At 32.1% G+C, this 22,324-nt stretch overlaps 1 protein-coding gene across 3 annotated transcripts in view; it reads left to right on the forward strand.

Moving 5' to 3' along the window:
- Nucleotides 1-22,022, forward strand: part of SLC12A2 (solute carrier family 12 member 2) — a 118,876-nt gene extending 96,854 nt beyond the window's left edge. The window contains exons 18-28 of one of the 3 annotated variants that reach the window (XR_010022626.1): nucleotides 2,482-2,588; nucleotides 4,782-4,861; nucleotides 7,155-7,280; nucleotides 9,732-9,779; nucleotides 11,192-11,314; nucleotides 12,780-12,891; nucleotides 14,465-14,551; nucleotides 15,724-15,859; nucleotides 16,166-16,233; nucleotides 17,458-19,571; nucleotides 21,963-22,022. Coding sequence is in view for 2 of the 3 variants with exons in the window: in XM_063086098.1 (XP_062942168.1) it covers nucleotides 2,482-2,588; nucleotides 4,782-4,861; nucleotides 7,155-7,280; nucleotides 9,732-9,779; nucleotides 11,192-11,314; nucleotides 12,780-12,891; nucleotides 14,465-14,551; nucleotides 15,724-15,859; nucleotides 16,166-16,233; nucleotides 17,458-17,593 (1,023 nt within the window). In the remaining variant the exon portion in view is untranslated. Of the gene's footprint in view, nucleotides 1-2,481; nucleotides 2,589-4,781; nucleotides 4,862-7,154; nucleotides 7,281-9,731; nucleotides 9,780-11,191; nucleotides 11,315-12,779; nucleotides 12,892-14,464; nucleotides 14,552-15,723; nucleotides 15,860-16,165; nucleotides 16,234-17,457; nucleotides 19,616-21,962 lie in introns of those variants that run through there. The other 2 variants (XM_063086098.1, XM_063086099.1) reach the window with 2 other exon arrangements.
- Nucleotides 22,023-22,324: the final 302 nt, after the last annotated feature.

The following is a 22,324-nucleotide window of genomic DNA, read 5'->3' on the forward strand; positions in this document are numbered from 1 at the left end:
TGGATCAGTCTAGTCACTAGGGCACAGTCCTTATAATCTAATCACCTCTTAATGGCCTCACCTTTTAAATACCATAATTGGATTTCTTACCCTCTTAACACTGTTACAATGGAGATCAAGTTTCTGATACATGAACTTTTGGGGGACACATTTAATCCATAGCAGCTATCAAATCTAAAGATCTTCCTTGGTTTTCTTTTACTCACCTGTCCACCTCCCCACAAAAAATTAAAAATATGCTGTGGTTAGTGGCTACCCAGCATATAGCTTTAAAAAAAACCCAAAAGTGAATATTCTTTACCTGTCCCTTCAAGGCAAAGGTGTTGTTTTTAATATTGAGTGAGGAAAATAATCTTATTTCTTGAAAAATTTGGGCATGGATAGAATATTTGAAAATAAAATTAGACTTTAAGGATTAGGGATATTTCCTCTGTTTTCTAATTATTCCAAGTGCTTAGGACAAAGTCACATGGTCAGCACTTGATAAATATTTGAATTAATCTTTTGCAAAAAATGATCTACTTATGTCATTTATATATTCTCACACCATATGTAAAAATTAACAAAATGGGTCAGTGACATAAATATGAGAGCTAAAACTATAAGACTTCAAAGAAAACATAGAGGTAAATCTTTATAACCTTGGATTTGGCAATAGATTCTTAGATATGGCACCAAAAGTATGAGCAACAAAAGAAAAAAATAGATAAATTTAAAAAACAGATAAATAAAAAACTTTTGTGCATCAAAGGATCATTGTTCGGAAAGTAAAAAGACAGAATGGGAGAAAATATTTGCAAATCTTACATCTGATAAGAGTTTAATATTCAAAAATATTAAAAAACCCTAAAAATAATAACAAAAAGCCAAATAACCCAATCTTAAAATGGGCAAAGGAGGGCTGGCCAGTTAGCTCAGGTGGTCAGTGCGCGGTGCTGTAACACAAAGGTCAAGGGTCCAGATCCCCAGATCCCTGTACCAGGCAGCCACCAAAAAAAAAAAAGGGCAAAGGACTTGAATAAACTTTTCTCCAAAAAAGATATATAAGCCAAGCATGTGAAAATATCATTAGTCATTAGGGAAATGCAAATCAAAATCACAGTGAGATCACTTTAAACTACTAAGATAGCTATTATTTGCAAAATGGGAAATAATGAGTGGTGCCGAGAATGTGGAGATACTGGAAACTTTGCATTGTTTGTGGGAGTGTAAGATTGTGGAGCTGCTGTGGGAAACAGTTTGAGTGTTCCTCAGAAAGCTAAATATACTTTTACGACGGGACCAGCAATTCTACTCCTTGCTGTAAACCCAAAGAAATTAAATATCTGTTTGAATCCCTGCTTTTTATGTGCTAGTCTTTATTGCAGCATTATTGACAGTACCCAAAAGGTAGGAACAACCCAAGTATCTATCAGCAGATGAATGGATAAACATATATATATATATATATATATATATATATGTAAAATGAAATATTATTCAAGCATGAAAAGGAATGAAGTTCTGCTACACATAACCTTGAAGACATTATGCAAAGTGAAACAAACTAGACACAGAAGGACAAATAACTGATTCCACTCATGAAATATCTAGAATAGCAAATTTCATAGAGACAGAAGTAGATTAGCTGTTACCAGGAGCTGGAGGGAGAAAGGAATGGATAGTTATCACTTAATGGTTACAGAATTTCTGTTTGGGGTGATGAAAAAGTATTGAAAATAGATAGTGGTGTTGTTTGTGCAACAGTGTAAATGTAATTAATACTACTGAATGGTACACTTTAAAATGGTTAAAATGGCAAATTTTTTATTAATTATCTTTTACCACATTTAAAAAAAAAACTTGTGTACAACACATCTTGGAAATAGAATTCTACAGTGTGTTTTAAAATCTTACAAAAGAGATTCATTGGACATGTGGCATTTAAGCATATTGAATTGCATCTTCTGATGAGGATGCAAGAAAAATTGATGGAAGAATCAAGGAAGGAAATTAACTAGCCACATTGTGCAGAAACTTTTTCCTGATCGATAGAAAGAATTTAAATTTTAGTATTGATGTGATTCAGAACTGTAGCCATTTGGACTTTTGCTTCTAGATTTTAATGGCCGTTATCAAAATATATAACTGAGAATACTAATGTAACATGATTTTTTTAAAAAAGATTAAGTATATTCTGTCATATTTATCAGTAAAAGTATGAAAATTTTGGTAGATCATAAAAGTACAAAAATGTACATTTAGGATTTTTCAAGTATTCCATTTTTAGCCTCTATTTTTGTATATGTTTACTCATAAGTAATGTGATCAATGTAGTAGTATATGTAATTTATAAGTAAATATGTACATATTACAATGCTTAGAAACTTCTGCTGCTAAGGGTGTATAATGTTTAGATACTGTCAATTTGGAGAATTTTATCACTAAAAAAATTTTTTTTGAATAGTTTATCTTCAAAGTTGTATTTATCCTATATTTTAGGCTTCTGGTCTTGGTCGTATGAAACCAAACACACTTGTTCTTGGATTTAAGAAAGATTGGTTACAAGCAGATATGAGGGATGTGGATTTGTATATAAACATATTTCAGTAAGTATCAGAAAGTTCAGAAAATGTTTATTTTGAAAGTTTGCCCTAGTTTTTAAAGTTCTTTTCATATAGTTTCTTCTAATAGAAGGATAAGAACCAAAAGAATGGCACGAAGTATCTGAGTTTTAAATTGATGATCTATTAACAAAAATTTTTGATTGATATTTCTGTGTCTTTCTACACACAAGCACATACACAGATTTATACATGTACATATGTATGTATATGCATACAATGCATGTGTGTGTACACTCTGGCTTCCCATTTAAATTAGTAAGCTTTTTTCTGTCCCTATCTGCTGTTGCTTTGTAGAATTTCCAAATGTGGTCAGACCCATCATCTTCTAAACTATGTCATTATATCTTCTGCTGAAGATGGGAATTTTGTCACTGATAACAAACTCAGAGGTGTAGGTTTGTTCCTCCATCAAACTAATTTTGCAGTTAATCATTTGATTCATCAATTAAGTTATTTATATTTTTTGTATTTAAATGGGCTTACATGTTTTGTTTTTTCACCCCCTTGAAGTATCGCTATTCACTTTTCAATGTTGTTTCCATTGATCTAAATCATATAGCTTAGTTTTGTTTTACATTACTTTAACTTCCCTCTACGGGTTGTTTAGTGGGATCTTTTTATTCTGTTACTTTGTCTTTCTGGTTTTTTTATGTTCATGGGTTTTTGCCTTTGTATTTGTTTAATGTAATCTACCACAAAAGCTTTTTGGAACTGAGTTGTTTAATAAAAAGAATAAAACTTATTTTTGTTTTTGTAACATTTACTTTTTAATCTGGAAAAATTACTTCCTTTTCCTCGGATCCTAGGATTTGCCTAACAAATCTATTTATCTTATTCGCACTGAGGATAAGCATTTCTTCTCACTACACCAAACTTGATCAAAGAGTAATCTTTTTCTTGTCACAGCCACTGATGAAATAGAACTATTTGCTTCTTCTTATAAAGTATTTCTTCATATACAAACAATTATTCTTTAAAAAAAAAACAAAAAACAAAAAAAAACATTTAGCAAAGTAACTCTGAGATCAAATTCAAGTCCTGTTTTCTCTGTGAATTTTGATCTTGATTACCTTTATCTTGCTGGAGTTACCTCCCTTACTGAAACTCCTATTGTATCTATAGATACAATAGGTATAGATATAATTACTTGCCTGTCTCACATATGATAGTTTTGTTTTCAAAGCTACAATTGAAAAGTCTTTGAGGAAGCAACCAGAGCTCATACTCTGCTTTCAAAAAAGTCTCTTTATATGAATAGTAATATACATGATGAACAAGATTTCCCAATTTTTAAATGCTTTTAGTAAAATTAAAGCTCTGCTAATTTATTGTATGTTGTGATAGCTGTTTGGCTTTGGGTTTATTACTTTTTTGTAAGCAAAATCTCATTGTAGTTTCTAACTCCATACTTTGTACTGTGTATATGGGATTAGGGAAAGAAAGACCATGGAAAGAAAGATTAAATCATGTAGACCATGAACCATAAAGCCCATGAGCAATGGCTATGTTTCTTCTGCCTCGAGACTCAGTACCAGTGAGATGGAGTCATTATCCTAGAAAATAGGAAAAGTGACATTTTTGCAAATAATTCTTTCATACACCTGCCACATAATTAGTCGTAGTTGTTCATAATGGGAGTACTGAAAAGGGTCTTTCTGACTCTGACCTCGTAGGGATTAAAGTGAATGTTTGCTCTGAAAGTTAAGTATTGTTACGAGTATTATTCCAAGTATTGTACGTCAGGTAGCAGTTAAAGGGTTGGCAGTTACTGTTCTCTTGATTTTAGAGCCATGTAAATTAATGGCAGTTTTAAAGCAATGACTGCTTATTATTTATCCTGTGGCACTTCCCCTGATGTTTTGGTTGTGATTGTAAATACCTTATGCATTTGAGATATGCTATATATATTGTTTTTATTAACAGTCTGTAAGGTCTGAACCACAAATCAATTTCTGTAGCTTATAGCAAAAACAGTTATTACAAAGGAAGCGAAAGGGAATGAATGGTATGGGATTTGAAACTAACGTTATGCATAGCTTGCCAAGTAGTTTTTAAAGCATATTTTAAAAAATCAAACATTTAAAGCTGAAAGTCATTTTAGACATAATTTACTATTGCCCTCAGTTTATAGAGAAGATAGAAATTTTTGCAAATTTTTTTCTTCCCCCCTTATAGTGATGCCTTTGACATACAATATGGAGTAGTGGTTATCCGCCTGAAAGAAGGTCTGGATATATCTCATCTTCAAGGACAAGGTAAATTTTGCTTGAGCTAAGTTTTTATATTTAATCAACAATTAATTACTTTTTTGGAAAATTATGTATAATTCTCACAAATTCTTTCTTGATTTTAATAATTACCATCCATTCTTTGTATGGCATCTTAAGAGCAGATTTGTTGGGCTCCACCAAAGTTTGTGTTTTTTTCTTTGTACCAACCTGGATGTTGGTTAGTGATTATTAATGGAGAGAATAAAGTTCAGTCTAAATCATAAGCTTAAGAGAAGCAGATGTTAGTTATGATTATAGATTGGCCAGATTTTAAAAATACATGGTAAACAAAATAGGAAAAAATTTTTGACTACTAAATTATTAGACATTTTCATGTTTACAAAAGTAATGCTTTGTACATGTTATGTTAATAATGAGAAACTAAACTTTTTTCTAACATTTTGTCTGTCTTCAGAAGAGGCCCAATAAATTATTTTTTAAAATCTTTTTCATTTAAAAATATTTATAGATTCATAGTAAGTTGCAAAAAATAGTACACAGAGGTCCTGTGTACCCTTCACCAGTTTTACATACACTTGTGTGTGTATGTGTATAGTTTTGTGCCATTTATTACGTATTGATTTGCATAACCGCCCACTATCAAGATACAGAACCGTCCCATCGCTGCAAAGATTTCCTCTTGGGCTCCCCCTTTATAGCTTTATATTCTTTCCCTGTCCCCCATTGTTACTATATAATTTTGTTATGCCAAGAATGTTAGTAAATAATGATATAGTTTGCAACTTTTAAAGCATTTTTTTTAAGTGAAGGTTAAAACTTTATTAAGATATAATTACCACTCTTACTGACTTTATAAAAACTGAAAATTTTCATATCCTCCAAAGATTTTCTAGTAATTTAAAAAATATTATAAGTTTAAGAAAATTTGCATACCTAACATTTTACCGTTATCAACTAATGAATTCAGTCATCAGAATTAGCTAAGCCTAAACAGCTAAGAGGCATATAATGAACTTTTGTCATCTGTTTATGTATTTAAACTGTTTTAATATTCCACCCTCCACCCCTTTAAGGGCAGTCTGCAATTTTTAAAGAAACACTTTAAGGTCTTTATCTATGTAGCAAAGAAGTATGGCTTGCCACAAATGCATTTTCTTATTTTGGATTTAGCCTAGCAAAATAGTATTTCAGTTCTCTCTTGTTGTTAAAAAAAAAAAAAAAAAAAAAAAAAGTGATTGAGGTTTAGGGTACCTGACTTAAATCTATTAACTCTGCATAATTATTAGTAGTGTTCCCTTTCACTCTCAAATGTATCACAGTTTGCCTAATAAATTATATAGTTCTGTCATTTACTGAGTTTTGAGTTTGATTGAAACTTTAAAAATGTATATTCATGTACTTAAAATTATTATGAAGTATTTTTGAAAGACTTATTATTTATCATTAAGATTTGGAAACAGGAATTTGCCTTAGCATAGGAATTAAGAGCATAGGCATTGGAATTAGGCAGATCTGCTTTAAAAATGTGAGCTTTTTTTATCTTAGTATTTTTGTAGCCTGGTCAAATTTAGTGACTTCCAGTTTCCTTATCTGTTAAAGCTAGTTACTGTATAGGGCAATTGTGAAGATTAAAACAGAGAAAATACCTAAGAGTTCTTAGCGTAGTGCTGGTACCTAGGCTCACATAATTTCTATTTTTGTTTCTCTTCACACAAATAAATGATGAGCATTACAGACAGATATCAATTTTGTATTGTCTGTCTTTATGATAAATGTTTCAGTGGTGGAAGTTACATACTTACTAACTCCTTGCCAAAAAAAAAAAAAAAAAGATATGAAACTACTAAAAATGAAGAAATGCTACTTTCACCATGAGCTTAGGAAAAGACTCCATCCCCTGGTCTTGGCTTTATAGTCATGGGTAAAATTTCCCAGTGTTTTCTGTCACCTTTTTACATACATTATGAACATTTGTCACATTTTATATTTTTTATATGGGTAACTGACTTTGAGAGTGGACTTGATTCACCTACTATACATCATTTTTTTTGTCTACCAGATTCTACTTTTCCATGAATTTCACTCATTACTGATTCCCTAGTATCTAACTGAAATATATGACCCTTAGTTGTAGCTCACATATTTAAGTACTCATTTCAAAGAGATAATCACAGTTTATATAAGAAATAATTTATAATAAACTTACTATTTTCCAATAACTTTGCTTAAAAATGTTATTTAATTATTAAACCATGATTCCTCCTTTAACACTTAAAATATGATTTACATACTATTTTAAATACTTTCATGTCTGCAGAAGAATTATTGTCATCACAAGAGAAATCTCCTGGCCCCAAGGATGTGGTAGTAAGTGTGGAGTATAGTAAAAAATCGGATTCAGATACTTCCAAACCATCTAGTGAAAAAACTGTTACACATAAAGGTAATTTTTATTCAAACAAATTTTGTTAATGGTAATGTTTTAATTTTGGGGAGATAGTTTTAATGATATAATACTTATATAATATTATATAAAACCTTTCCTCAAACTTGCACTGTTAATTTCTAGTTGTCAGGTAAAATTTATGGCTTTCAAAAATGGCCACAAAATGACTAGTTGTTTTAAGGTATTAAAGCATATCATAGAACAGAAACCATGCTAAGTAAATTATTTACTAATATGGTCTTCTGTGTTTTTATTCATACTTGCTTTAAACAAAGAATTTTAATTTGAAGCATAGGTCAAATCTGAACTTGGAAAGAACATGGTAATATTGTAGTAATAAATCTCACAAGACTTTCAGATAATTTCATCCTCAAATCTCCATGTCATGTTTATGAGAAGGAGGATGACTTCCAAATCTTACTCTCCCACCCTCACTCTCCTACCTCTATTCAGTTTAGTATCTCCATCTGTCCTATTTCCAGCTGACAGGCAACAAGGAAAAAATCTGCACTGTAAATCATCAAACCATATCATGTACTCTTGATTGCTGTAAAATAATTACCTTTCTTTTCTTGAAATTGATAACCTTGGACAAATCATGTCTCTGTGCAGTTTATCTCTTCTAGATTATTTGGAAGCGTTAGTGTTGCTTTTTATTCCTTTCCTCCTCATTTACCTTGTTTGCTTAGAGTAGTAGTTGAAAGTTTAGTTGACATCCATTTTTCCTTTCAGTTCTTTGCTGGCTTGAGTGTAATTTTTTCTTTTTCTCCTCAAAACTCTATAAACTGATTCTGATAACTGTTCTTATGTTTCTGCATTTATTTTAGTTTATGATATGCATTGTTTCATTTCCTCTTACCTTTTTTTTTTCTTTTTTTTTTTTTTTTTGGTCCTTTTGCCAAAAACAGATCCTTTCTCCATAGAATTTGTTAGAAATTAATAGATAAAGTTATGATGGGAGGGGTAAGAATATTCATCAGGCATCTACACTGTGTCCCACATTATAGTTGATGTTATCCATACGTAAGCTCATTAATATGTGTTACAATCTTATTAAATCATTATTTTTACAGAATAGGAAACTGGGTCAGTATATTTCTACTTATCTTTTTATTGTAAAACTCTAAATGCCTTTAACTAAGTTTAAATCATTTTTAAATGTCAAAATTTTCTTGACATTTCTGAGCTCTTTTAAGTGAATGCAGAATGTCCCTAGTTATATTTATACTTTTTAATTATCAAAGACAGATATTAAATATCTGCATTATAAGAACAATAATCTTTGATACTATAAAATTAGCATTCAAAAATAGCATTAGCATTATTTTCTATTTTTTCTAATCTCAAAATTAGCATAGATACTATAGAAAAGTGTGTACAATTTAAAAGGTCTTCAGAATTAGAAACATTCAGGTGTAGTTATTATATAGTCACAGAATTTGGTTATGTCTGTCTTAGTTGTTGAAGCATACAGTGTGCAAGGGGAAAAAAAGGAACATCCTTTGAATACTTACTTTGTGCCAGGCACTGAGCTCAGTGCGTTAATGCTTGCACTGTAACAACCTTAAGAGGTGTAGGTACTGTTAGTTAACCCTTTCTACAAATGAAGAGGGTGAGGAGTTAAGTAACTAGCTCAAGCTCACATTGCTAGTAGAAGGGGTAGAGGTAATACTGGAATCTTAGGAGCCTTAACCCGAGAGCTTTCCTGTCCAAGTCTGGAGTTTTATATGCCTTAAACAAATAAATTATACAAGCTTACATTAGATACAGGTGAGATTAGGAAAATTGTTAACCCCAGAAAAATATTTATAGATATTTAAATACAATTGGATGAATCTATGTACACATGCATACATACATATATGAGTTTATGTATTTGAGAAAAAATTATTTCTGTATAATTACTTCTAGCATTTTTATACAAACCAAAGGACTTATGTCTCTGATCAAATTCCTTGTTATGTCAAGTGGTGATTAATTTTTACAAATACTAAATATCCATTTAATGTTTTTAAAATTGCTTTTTAGTCATTTGCACAGTGATGCAATGGCATGTTTGAAATTTATGTATTATCTGAACATTAATTTTTTAATGTCGTATTTTTTAATGTCATATTTCTACTCTGTAAGCCGTAGTTTCCAACTGCTTTCAAGTATGAAAGTTTAAAGTTTAAAACATCTGCTGAATTTTTTTTTGATAAGTTTGTAGAAATAAAATTTAAGGGTGAGTGTTAATCAGTTGCCCTATAGAAGGGGTCTAAAATATGTTTGCTTTTTGAAATCTTGAGCACTCAGTGTAGAGAATATTAATCTTCAGTCTTGGTTACTTTTCAAGGACTGTTGCTTCATGCTATGTTTTGTTTATAAATGTGTTCTATTTATGTTTTCATTATTTTATTAATATAAAGGCAATTAACTTATATTTTGTGTTTTTTAAACATAATCTAGATGAGGAAGAGGATGGCAAGACTCCAACTCAACCACTGTTGAAAAAAGGCAGGCATTTTTCATCATTTTATTTTAATCTCTTTTTTCATACTATTAACTCTTTAACTCCAACCTTATTATTTGCTTTTTTTTTACCTTAGTTTTTATTTCCATGGTCAGGTGATGCTACAGTTATTTATTAAGTGCAGATTAGAAAAATTATCATTAGTCCGACTAGAGAGTTAAATCTTCCCAGGAAAAGGTGATATATATTGCTGACAAATTCTTGTAAATCATCATAGCATTTCTAAAATATTCAAACCCTGAAAGTCAGTATTAATTTTTTTAAATTTAAACTGCATGGTTTAGATGATAAGTAGGGACACTGAAATAGGTTTATTTACAGTGTCACTTGCATTCTTTACCATCAGTTATACCCAGCCAAGTCCTCAACTTTGATACTAATATATTTTTCATTTCAAAAATTACAATATTTCTCACAGTCGTGCTGCGTTTGGGAGATACACAGTCATGTCAACGTACATGAATGTTATGAGAAGGAGATAGAGGTGAGAGTTATGGAGCAGTGTGGTTTGGTAGCCATATTATTTCATCATGCAAAAATCATTCGTCATGTTTGCATACGTCATGGAAGCATGAAAAGTGAATGACAGTCATTCTGCAAACGTGATCAGAGTTCCTCTTGGGGATTTCTGTTTTTAAAATTCTGGTGTAGGAGTTCCATAATAGTCATTTGCTTGCTCACAGAGACAATGCTGATATTTTCATTCCTAGGAATATAAATGGGAACTTTCTTGGTATATTGTCCTTTAGACTTAACAGCAGATGAGTGCCCTTCTAAGGAGTTCCCACCATCTTTCTTTGCTTCAGAGAAAGATGTGGTGGTTATGTGGCTTTAGAATTGGGCATTGCATACGGAGAGGACAAAAGATAGGTAAAGATGGGGGAGTTTTTCTTTAGACTACGGTTTAATTGTTAAGATCATATTGGTTTGTCTTCAGTTCCCTTCTGTCATTTCTATTACAGATAATGTTTTATTTAAAAAATTTTTTGAGTTTCAAGTTATTGAGATACCAGAACACAAAAGAAAATATTTTTATAGAAACTTGATTTGTACAGTTATCCTAAAACACCTTTTAAAAAAAACCAACCAAAGTCTAGCAGTCAAGATTAATTTTTTTGGTTGGTGCTTATGATTCTCTTAAATTCATTCAGAATGCTTCAAATATATTATAAATTAGGCAAGATAATTTGGATGAGCTTAGCTGTTGTAAAGAGGTATTTATCTGTAGCCATTTTAAAAGTGTATTTAAATTTTAAACAACTGAAAAGTATGATGGATGCCATATACACCTATCTGCATTTTAAACGTATTCGATTATATAGAAGTTAGGAAACTATAGCAAAGGGGACTTTAATATTTACTGTCCTTACATTGTATTTTTTGCTTAATTCTTTAGAATCCAAAGGCCCTATTGTGCCTCTAAATGCAACTGACCAGAAACTTCTTGAAGCTAGTACACAGTTTCAGAAAAAACAAGGAAAGAATACTATTGATGTCTGGTGGCTTTTTGATGATGGAGGTATGTTTGTTAGTATATTTTTTTGAATAATGTTTACTGGATTTGTGAGAATAGTACTAAGAAATGGATGCACTCGTAACCCATAGACCCCATTCAGGTTTGGCCAACATTCCCCAAAGCAAAAGGATTAACTTCGGAATCAGGCATAGCACTTAGTAGTCATGTCTTTTCAGTGTCCTTTAATGTGGAAGTTGCTCAGTACTTCCTTGAGCTTCATGACCTTAATATTTTTTTTGCAGAATGTCACTGAATTTGTAGTACTATTCAATGTTTCATAATAATTAAGTTTCAGGTTATATATTTTTGTCAGAAATTATCACAGAAGTGAAACTGTGCTCTTCTGTCTACATCTCATCAAGTGGCACGTGATGATTTGTCTCATCACTGGTGAAGTTAACTTTGACCATCGATTAAGGTGGTTTTCACGAGGTTTAGCCACTGAAAAGTTACCACCACCACCCCACCCCACCCTTTATAATTTCAAGTACCGGGTAGGGGAGTCACTTTGAGACTCTGAATATACCATTCCTTCTGTAAACTTTACCACTCTCATTAACACCCATTGATGTTTCTGCCTGAATTTTTGCTATTTTTGTTATTTTTGTTACAGTTGCCAAGTGATTTTCCAATCCCATCATTTCTTCCTCATTTATTAGTTGGCATTTCTCTGTAAGGAAGAGCTTTCTCTTTATATCTATCAATGAGGATTCATTGATTCCTATTTTATTCAAGGGGATATAATTTATTATTCTCAGTATTTGTTTTACAGTTCATATTATCCCGTATTTAGCTAGTGGGATCCTCCTTAAGCTGACTTATGTGTCCATTTGTCATGTCCCAATTATTCTGAGTTACTTTCTGACACAAGATGTTCCAGACTCAGTCTTGTCATTTTCTCTACACCAGCCCTTGAAGCAGCCCTTTATCCATGGAGGCCTGGTTCCTTTTAGTGGAGGAGTATTTAGAAACAAAGATCGGGGCATTAGACTTGCTCATGGCCACTGGAGTGTCAACTGCTCCCATGCCCTCTTAGTGGACAAAGCTAGGAAATCCACATATATATGTTTGTTTGTGTGTAGATATAGAGATTGAAAACCAGTTCCAGTCTAGCTTCTTTCTTTTTATGTTTCTCCTTTCATTGTGAGACCTGGCTCCCATGAGGGTCAGTGAATATTGAATATACTCATTTCCTCAGTTCTCCTGTCTATGACTAATCTCCTGACTCTGCCAGGCCACTATCCCGTTTGGCTGCCTTACTTGAACGGACCCTGATTCCATTGGGTGTTTCTCCTTGCTGAGGCCTTCCTAATGGCTTTTTGACTGAATTATCAAGGAAGGACAGAAAGAAAAATTTTGTTTTATATTGAATTGTAGTAAACATGTATTTAGAGACTAAATTGAATTATAAGTTCTTGGTTGAGAAATTAGCACTTAGTAAATGCTTTGTTATATTTTTATAATTCAGGTTTGACCTTATTGATACCTTATCTTCTGACTACCAAGAAAAAGTGGAAAGACTGTAAGATCAGAGTATTCATTGGTGGAAAAATAAACAGAATAGACCATGACCGGAGAGCGTAAGTTTATTTTAAATTGAAGGGCATTAATCTAGTAGCACTTCATTATCACAATGGAAAGAACACAAAAATTACATATTCATATACGAGTATGAGGTATATTTTGTTAGGCTTATAGACAACAGAAATGCAGGATACCCTTGTCCTTCATCCCCTTTCTGTCTGTACTGCCACAATTCTAGTTCTGGTTTTAGTGCTTTTCCTCCTGCACTATAAGTACCCTCATCTTGTCTTTGAGACTTTCCTGTATATATTGTGCACATTGCTCTCAGTTGCATGCTCAGAAAGCATTTTCAGTTATCTGATTCCTTTACTCAAAATACGTTAACAACTTCTCCATTACCTGCCATAGAAAGTCTAATTGCTATAATGTGGCAGTCAAGGCCCTAAACAATCTGTCCTCCTATTACCTTTCCTTTCTTACCTCCTATTCCCCCAAATATGCTCTATGCTTCAGTTCACACTTCTGCACATGCCCCAAACATGCTTGTAATTTCAGGCTCTTACTCCTTTGCCTACTCACCTCTCTCTACTGTAAATAGCTCTTCACTTGCTTCCCTTTTCTCTGTTAACAATCCATTCTTTAAAACCCAGCTCAGTTCTTCATAATGCCTTCCCTATTTTTTTTCCCCTCATCTCCCTAATCGTTATGTTTCCTTCCCTAGTCATGATACACTTGATACCATGCATCACATTCTGGTTTGTATTATATTTACATATTTTCTTAAATTTGAGTTTTGTGGGCCCTATAATGTTTAGCATGTTGTATAGTAGGTGCTTGGTAGATAGATACTGGAATTCAGCTAGATGTTTATTCATTTCAAATAGTGAATTATGCAAGAAATACTAGTAATGAATTTAGTAGTTAAACCTGTAGCTCATCTATTTTCTAATATCTCATGTTAGTTTAAAAAGCTGTTATTTCATTAAAAATCCTGTTTTGTTCATTGTTTTTCGTGTGTGTGTGTATCGACTGTTCTGTTTTGTCACCAATATATTGCCAACTTTGCCTCCAAAAAGGTATTAACTGAAAAATCAGACTTCTTGGTCCTGCTTTTCCATGCCTATCCCAGTCCACGCTCCTCCCCTAGCAGTGCTGTGAACTTAATCTGCCATCCCTATGTCTTCAGTTTGGCCCAAAACATCATATTTGGGCTTTGAGCTAAGCTTTCTTTTTGAATAGAAGAACAATCCCCAAATAATTAAATAGCCATTTACTAGTATTTACTGAAATCCATATGCTTACCAATATAATTTGACTAAAATTAACTTTAAAAATACTAGTTGACATTCAGATTTTGTTATTAATATTTTTCTCTGTCCACTCATTATTGGATACTAAGGAGAGATTCAGAGAAAGTAAAAGAATATGACAGTAGGTCTCTACTCAGGAAATTTCAAAGTTCTTTGTGAATGAATAGTGTGAATTAATTCAGATGGCCTTTGTTGAGTGCCTAATAGACTTCTTTTTGTAAATCGTGCTTTTCAGATATATGGATTCAGCCCAGTATGGACTAATAATACCTATATATATATCCTTTACATATCTCAATGCTATTCATTTTTATTCTAGGATGGCTACTTTGCTTAGCAAGTTCCGGATAGACTTCTCTGATATCATGGTCCTAGGCGATATCAATACCAAACCAAAGAAAGAAAAGTAAGTTATTGGATCATTTACTCTGTACAAATTTCTGATCCTTTTATGGATGACCTCCTCAGACACAGATAATTCAACTTAAACTAATTACCTGGATATTTTTCCCCACTTTTAGGTACATATGAAGTCTTTTTTTTTTTTTTTTTAAATCTAGGACTGATAGTTGGCCTTTCTATAGTAGATATTGAAGTAAATCTAAAGGGTTTCCAATTTTCAGAGAGAATTTCAATTACTGCTTAACATTTAATTTCCAAAAATCATTAATGCCTTAGAATTTCCAGATGGTTCTTTAAATTTCCATTTTCCCTGCCCACATTCATATAACCACTCCATCCCTACTCCACATACCTGTTATTTTCCACTGTTTTATTTTATTGCTAAAATAGGAGAATCTAAGAATTTGCTACAATAGTTGAATTTAGAATTTTCCTAGCACACTGTTGGAATATTTTACCTGAAAGTGGTATATAGAAGTTGTTAAAATAATATTTGTATTTATTTTAAGTAGAAAATAGTAAGGTATACCTTGTAAGGTTGTAATCAGGGAGAGATTGTTTCCTACTACGGAACAGTGCATACCAGGCTCTTTGCACTAGATGTGATACTGAAAAATATGTTTCTTATATTCATAGGGGATTAGAATGCCATTCATGTTCTTTTACTATGTCTTGTCCTAGTAGCTATCTTTGGACCTAGAAATTAATTCTGCATCTTCTTAAATTTTTAGTATTTGCCCTTTCCCCCCATTCAAAATGTTCTAATACATTTTCTTAATACCACTTCCATTCATTGGTACTTGAACTGGGAAAGCCTTTGGGTGTTTTGAGCAAAGTGGTGACACAATTTGACTTATTGCTCAAAAGGATCATTTGTGCTACTGTGATAAAATTTACTTAGGTTGAAGGGGTAGGCATTAGGGGTATGGGTGGATAGAGGGAGATGAGCCTAAACTGCAATTTTATTACTGTCAGTGTGGTTCCAAATTTCTAATCAGTTTGAGACTAGAAATTGCTGTTTTCTAAATAAGTTGCCAATGTGATTATTATCGTTGGGGTATAGAAGGGAACCTAATAGATGAGAAGCACCAACTTTTCAAGTTATAATTCAGTATTTAAGATTTTCCTGTTATGTAATTTAAAATAAGGTTAATTGCCAGTATTCTTTCTATTAAGTATTGTAGCGTTTGATGAAATGATTGAGCCATACAGACTTCATGAAGATGATAAAGAACAAGATATTGCAGATAAAATGAAAGAAGATGAACCATGGAGAATAACAGATAATGAGCTTGAACTTTATAAGACCAAGGTATTCTTTTGCTTCTGCTTCCTTTTCATTAATCTTCCATGTGATTTTTAATAATATTTAAGACATAAGTACCAAGAATCACAATTTGATATGGGAGGAACCAGATATGTAAATTAAATCTACTTTAAGTTAGATTTAAGTGTGAATAGTGGAAAGCATCAATTTTTCTTTTCAGTAGGGAACAGATATTTTTATTACACCAAAATTCATTCTGGCTTTTTTGTTTGTTTGTTTACAGTTTCATGAACCATTCTATATCCTCATTTTTAAATGGTCTAGAAATGACTTTATCCTTTTTCATTTCAGACATACCGGCAGATCAGGTTAAATGAATTATTAAAGGAACATTCAAGCACAGCTAATATTATTGTCATGTAAGTAATGTCTGTATTAAGATTTTCTTGACTATTCATTTTTTGATACTGTGTTTTGGATTAATTTCTATTCTGATTACATATGTATATAGCTCCCATAATGACTTAGTGGTTATAAGGAGGAAAAAACAACCTTTCTAAAAAAAACTCATTTAAGTTAGGAGGAAAGACAAACAAAAACTTTAACCTTAAGCTTATATGACTCTAAGTTATTCTTTATCATAATAGATTACTCTGGAATTTTCCTTTTCTTTACTCTTCTCAGCTTTTCAAAATTCCTTAGCTTTGGAACTACCACAGCATAGCCTTAAAGCATGTGTGGGGTAGAAGGGTCCCACATTAATATTTGGATCCTGGACACCTTCCTCATGAAAATAACCATGTAAAGTTATTTGGATGGTTAAGTTTGAGTAGTGGTTCCTGTCCACATCCCCACCTCCAGGTTATTCACACACAAATTTTACATGGAGACACATTGTCCTTGCATTACATACAGATGCTAATGCCTATTTTGGCTTTTCCTTTACTATGTTAGGTTAGCTAGATACTACTTGAACCCAAATTTTCTCAGTCCAGGAGCCTGTGTCCTTAAATAGATTAGAAAAGCTCAGGACTCTAAAATCCAAATGATGGAATAAAACAATACCAGGTGATTGTTATTTTGATTAACCATAAACATTTAATATATCAGAAAGTTTCAAGTTTTGCTGATAATAATCAAATTCCTGTAACGGAAGACACTAAAACATAGAAATTGAGAAACTTCACTCTACAGAGCAATTGGTCACTACTACTATTATCGTCTACAAGTAGAAATTAAAACTCAGAAAGATAAGATAAAAATTTCATCTATCCATATATAACTTCCATTTCTAAATTCCAATAAAAATGTCCCTTTCTCCTAAAAGAATTCTGTTCTTACTGAAGAGGGGGAAATTTGGAATTGAGAGTTAGATACTAAGTGTATTCTGGTTTATAGAAAGACTTTTTTGCTATTTTTATGAACAAATGTTTTAAAAAATCTTTTGATGAAACTAAAAGCATGGGAGTAGTGTGACTTGAAAGTATAATAGTTGCTATTCTATGTGCAGAATTTCCCTGCACTCAGAAGTATTCTGTAATTATAGTAATTTCTAGTTACTGTTATTGTGATTTAATTTCTAATTTTTGTTACATTTTATTCTTCTCAACTAATTGCATTGCTTTTTCTCTTTTTGATACCAGGAGTCTCCCAGTTGCTCGAAAAGGTGCTGTGTCTAGTGCTCTCTACATGGCATGGTTAGAAGCTCTGTCTAAGGACCTACCACCCATCCTCTTAGTTCGTGGGAATCATCAGAGTGTCCTTACCTTCTATTCTTAAATAGTCTGCATAACGGACAGCCCTCCAGAATGGTACTTCAGTGCCTAGTGAAGTAACTGAAATCTTCAGTGACACGTTAACATCACAATGGCGAACTGTGACTTTTCTTTCACTCTTTTCGTTAATTTGAAAGCACACAGGGAAGTTACTCCATTGATATGTATAAGAAGACTTCAGTTTTAGTCAATTTCATATCTTAGTCTTAATGAATGGTGATTCTTTCTTGCTGGACTGAAGTTCATGAGAGTAAAGTTTTCCTTTGCTACTTGAATAGCAATAAAAATGTGTTATTTTTTGATTAGTGAAAGGAGTACAAAAAGCCTTCAGCCTTGAGGTGCCTTCTGAAATTAACCAAATTTCATCCATATATGCTCTTTTATAAATTTATAGAATGTCAAACTTTGCCTTCAGCTATTTTATTTCTAGTCTCTTCCACCTTAAAATGCACACTGCTTTTCTTCTTCCATTGACCAATTAGTGTTGAGTACTGTATGTTTTCTATTACTTTTGTAAAGGTATCTGTTAGGTATTAAACGTGAGAATTAGGGCAGGTTAATAAAAAATGGGGGGTGGGGAATGGCAACCAATAAGTGATTCCAGGGTTAGATTTGTATGAGAATATGTAAATATAGAGCTAGGAAAAAAAGCCCCAAAATAACTTTTTTTTTTTTTTTAACTGCTCAGATTGGCTCGTGTTTCTATCTTTATTATTATTATTTCCTGAAACCTTAGGGAAGGTTGAAGATTTATCCAGTCCTTCTACATACCATGCTGAAAAATCACGTTGCCATTCTTTAAACAAAAATTCTCAAGATCACTTGTATTTATTTGAAGAGAGATCTGTCCTAATTTAGAATTTCCCTCAAATCTGAGGGACTTTTAAGAAATGCTAACAGATTTTTCTGGAGGAAATTTAGACAAAGCAATGTCATTTAACAAGATGTTTAAATAAACACTATGGTGGAATTTCACTATACTGTACCATCCTTTATAAATCATTAAAATAACATTTCATCAAATGGTTAAATGGACCACAGGTTTATTAGTGAAATGTTTTTAGGCTTAATTCATTCAATTATCAAGTACATTTAGTCTTAATACACTCAGGTTTGAACAGATTATTCTGAACATTTAAATTTAATCCACTCTTAATACTTTAAAACTTTTGTGTTAAGAAAAACTGCCAGTTTGTGCTTTTGAAATGTCTGTTTTGACATCATGGTCTACTAATACAATTTTGACAGTGCATGTGTACTGTTACTAAAAGCTTTATATACAGTAGTTAATGTGAAGTTTTTAATTTTTATTCAAGGAAGGATTTCCTAAAAACATTTCAAGGGATTTATGTCTACATATTTGTATATGTGTGTGTATATGTATATGCATACACAGATACATATGTGTATATATAATGAAATTTATGTTGCTGGTGTTTTGCATTTTAAAATGATCAAGATTCATTAGATTAAAATTTTGTTTTAGTAAACATAAGTTCGAAATCTGATTGACAGATACAAGTTTCATGGGGAACAAAGGTGATCATTTGAAGGACATGCTGTAACTTCACACAATTATCCAGTTAGAAAATGGAGAATATTCCATCTAAAGTACTATTTAGTGGATTCATTGGCATAAATTTCAATGGTGGAGAATTTATGCGGGTTTTCATGAATCTTGATAGGAATCTATGAAAATATTATTTTCAGTGGTGCAGTATTTTTGCTGCGAGAGTTTGAGTTAACATAAATTGGAGCTTTGATAATTTTGCATTCAGAATATTAAGAAAATGAAGTAACTGATTTTCTGAGTTTTTTTCCTACATTTTAATACAGCATTGTTCCATTTATTGCAGGTTTTGCAGTGTTTTTGGGGAAAGACAGTAGAAATATCATATTATTCAGTAAACAATATCATGTGTGAACTTTCTAAATGGATAATAGGGCATGAACTAAGTGCTGCTATCTTGAAATGTGCACAGGTACACTTACTGTTTTTTTTTTTTTTTTTTTTTTTTTGAGCTTTTCCCATTCAGGAAAACATCATTGTGATCTGTACTACAGGAACCAAATGTCATGCGTCATACATGTGTGTATAAAGTACATAAAATATATCTAAATATGCATAATGAGGGGAGGGTAGTATTGTCTGTGAAATAATGTTAAGAAGCTTATCACTTTAAAAAAATGCATTATTTTCACTTAACACTAGACACCAGGTAAAGGTCAAAAATTTTCAAGGTTGTTGTAGTGCTCTAATAAATTTCAGCAATTAATTCTTAGAGATGCTACCTAGTATTGAAGCTATTCTCCTCTATTTAATTTACGCTGAATTTTGATAATTCTAATGCCAAATTTTTTTTAGTTGTAATCATCGGTGATAACTTGGAAATAAATAATTTCACAATGGCATTTGACAGTTCATTATTCCTATGGCTAAGAATTCAATGGGTTTAGAGAAAATGGTGGTATTAAGCTGATTAACAGTTAATTAAATCAAATATTTATTTGTTATATAATTTCGTTTGTATTTTAGGTTTCCTTTTACATTCTTTTTATATGCTTTCTGACATTACATGTTTTTTAAGACTATGGAAATAATTTAAAGATTTGAGCTCTGGTGGATAATTATCTACTATGTTTGAAAATGTAATATTTTGATAATACTGTACTATAACTGTCACACAAATGCTTTTCTAATGTTTTAACTTTGAGTATTGCAGTTGCTGCTTTGTACAGAGGTTACTGCAATAAAGGAAGTGGATTCATTAAAACTATTTAATGTGTACTCATATTTTATGTGTTTTATAAATCTATTCCAACTTTATGATTTAATCTCATTTAAATAACTACTATTTTATTAGTGTTTGAGTTTCTAAATGGCTTTTACCTTCATGTTTTTGCCTTGTAAAACTTGTTTGAAATTGTTCACTATCCCTTAGCCTTTGGAATGATCACTATGAACACTCACAGTGTGACTGAATCGTATAAGGTATACCTCATTTATGATTTTCTTAAAAAATGACTTAGGTTTTCTAATTCTGCTTTATCTTTGGACCAAATTCCTCATTTAGGAATGAGGAAACTAGAAGATTAAAAGGTATTTATAGTTCCTGAATATAATCTGATTCTTCTTAAGATTTGTGGCTAAGCTGACTTACAGTTTTAAAAAGCATTTTCACTTTCTCATTCGAATATTACAGTAGGTGCTTTCTATGTGCAGGACAGTTATTTATCTTTTACTCTTAGGAAAGCAGCTTGAAGCATTTTAAGGAGTTTCCCAAGGCCATGTTGTAAATCAATTAAAGATGTTGGTCTAGAGCACAGGTCTTTCATCTCCAACAGTTTCTCCATGTGCATTCACTATTACCTGACTCATAAGTTATATGGCTAGGAAAGATTGGTCATTTTCAAACTACTCACCCTTGTTTGCCCAGCAAGTGTCTTTTCAGGTAATGCAAATATGTTAGAAATATAGATTGACTACAGCCTGCCTTAATAGATCTGAAGCCTAATGTAAATGTTCTTTGTGTGATCTTTGCTTCTTGCTGTTCTCAAATAGACTACTATTCAGGCCAGTTCAGTCACTTCTTTGAGAAGTTAAAAGAGAATTCAAAGGCAAATATGAATGTGACATTTCCTAATATCTAACCATCCAACAGTTTTCCAAACAGGATTGTAATTTATCTTTGAGTCAGCAGGTTTTTGTTATTGCTATTTATTCACTAGGAAGAAAAGATAAATGCCTTTGATATGCTTCCCTCTTTATGTACCAAAAGGATGTTTGTAGGGTCAGAGGAAATAGATGGTAGTTTAATGTTTAACTGGGTAAAGATGGTACAAGTCCTAGGACACACTCAGTAGAAAGTACTATTTGGCTAGTTCAGATAGTAAATACACAAAATATGTTGATAGGTCAACTAATTTGATGTACCTTTTTTTTGTGGAGTACTCAAATACTAAGGATGGAAGTCTCTGCCGTTTTTAGAATCTGGTGGCAATGCTCATAGACCTGTTTTATATGTGTGAGAGGCATTTCAGATAGTCTATTAAATGGTGGCATTAAAAATTTTCAGCCAATTTTTCCCCCTTCAGTCTACCATTGAATTTTGTTTTAGACAAGCAAGAGTTAGAAACTATTGTTTTTAGGGAAATGTGGATGCCTCTGAATTTATCACCTTCTGTTGTGCAGCCCTCCTTGTGGCTGCTGTCCTCGAAGATCAGAAACTCATTCACAAGAATAATGGTTCCTTGTCAGCACATAGGTGATAGTTACTTTATTCCACTATTCAAGGATACGAATATCAATTATCCATATATTCTTCCTACAGCTACAAATGAAAATAAACCTATTTTTTTGACCCACATAATAGGATCAGTGATCCATGGATATTGAATGCAAAAACCTGACTCAGTACTTGCCAGAATACTGCTGAAGCCTTTGAAGTATAGAATTTTGGAGATTTCATCCTAGAAGAGTTAACTGAGTTTAAAGAAGGGGAACAGTTTATAAGGTAATTTTATGTCCATCTCTTATATCTCTAATAATATATACTAAAAAAAGACTTTAAAAATTTTAAAAGCAGTTTTCAGATTTTTTTACATAAGTACACACACAAATTTATAACTACTGCAGTAAGATATGATCATACTTTTTTACATTCTAATAAAATTAAGCTTCAATTAGCCATTTTTAAAGGAGGTAGTCACAATTTGAAAAGGGGCAATTTATAAG

The sequence above is a fragment of the Cynocephalus volans genome, chromosome 2 (genome assembly GCF_027409185.1).
Source record: "Cynocephalus volans isolate mCynVol1 chromosome 2, mCynVol1.pri, whole genome shotgun sequence".
In the NCBI taxonomy this organism is placed as follows: domain Eukaryota; kingdom Metazoa; phylum Chordata; class Mammalia; order Dermoptera; family Cynocephalidae; genus Cynocephalus; species Cynocephalus volans.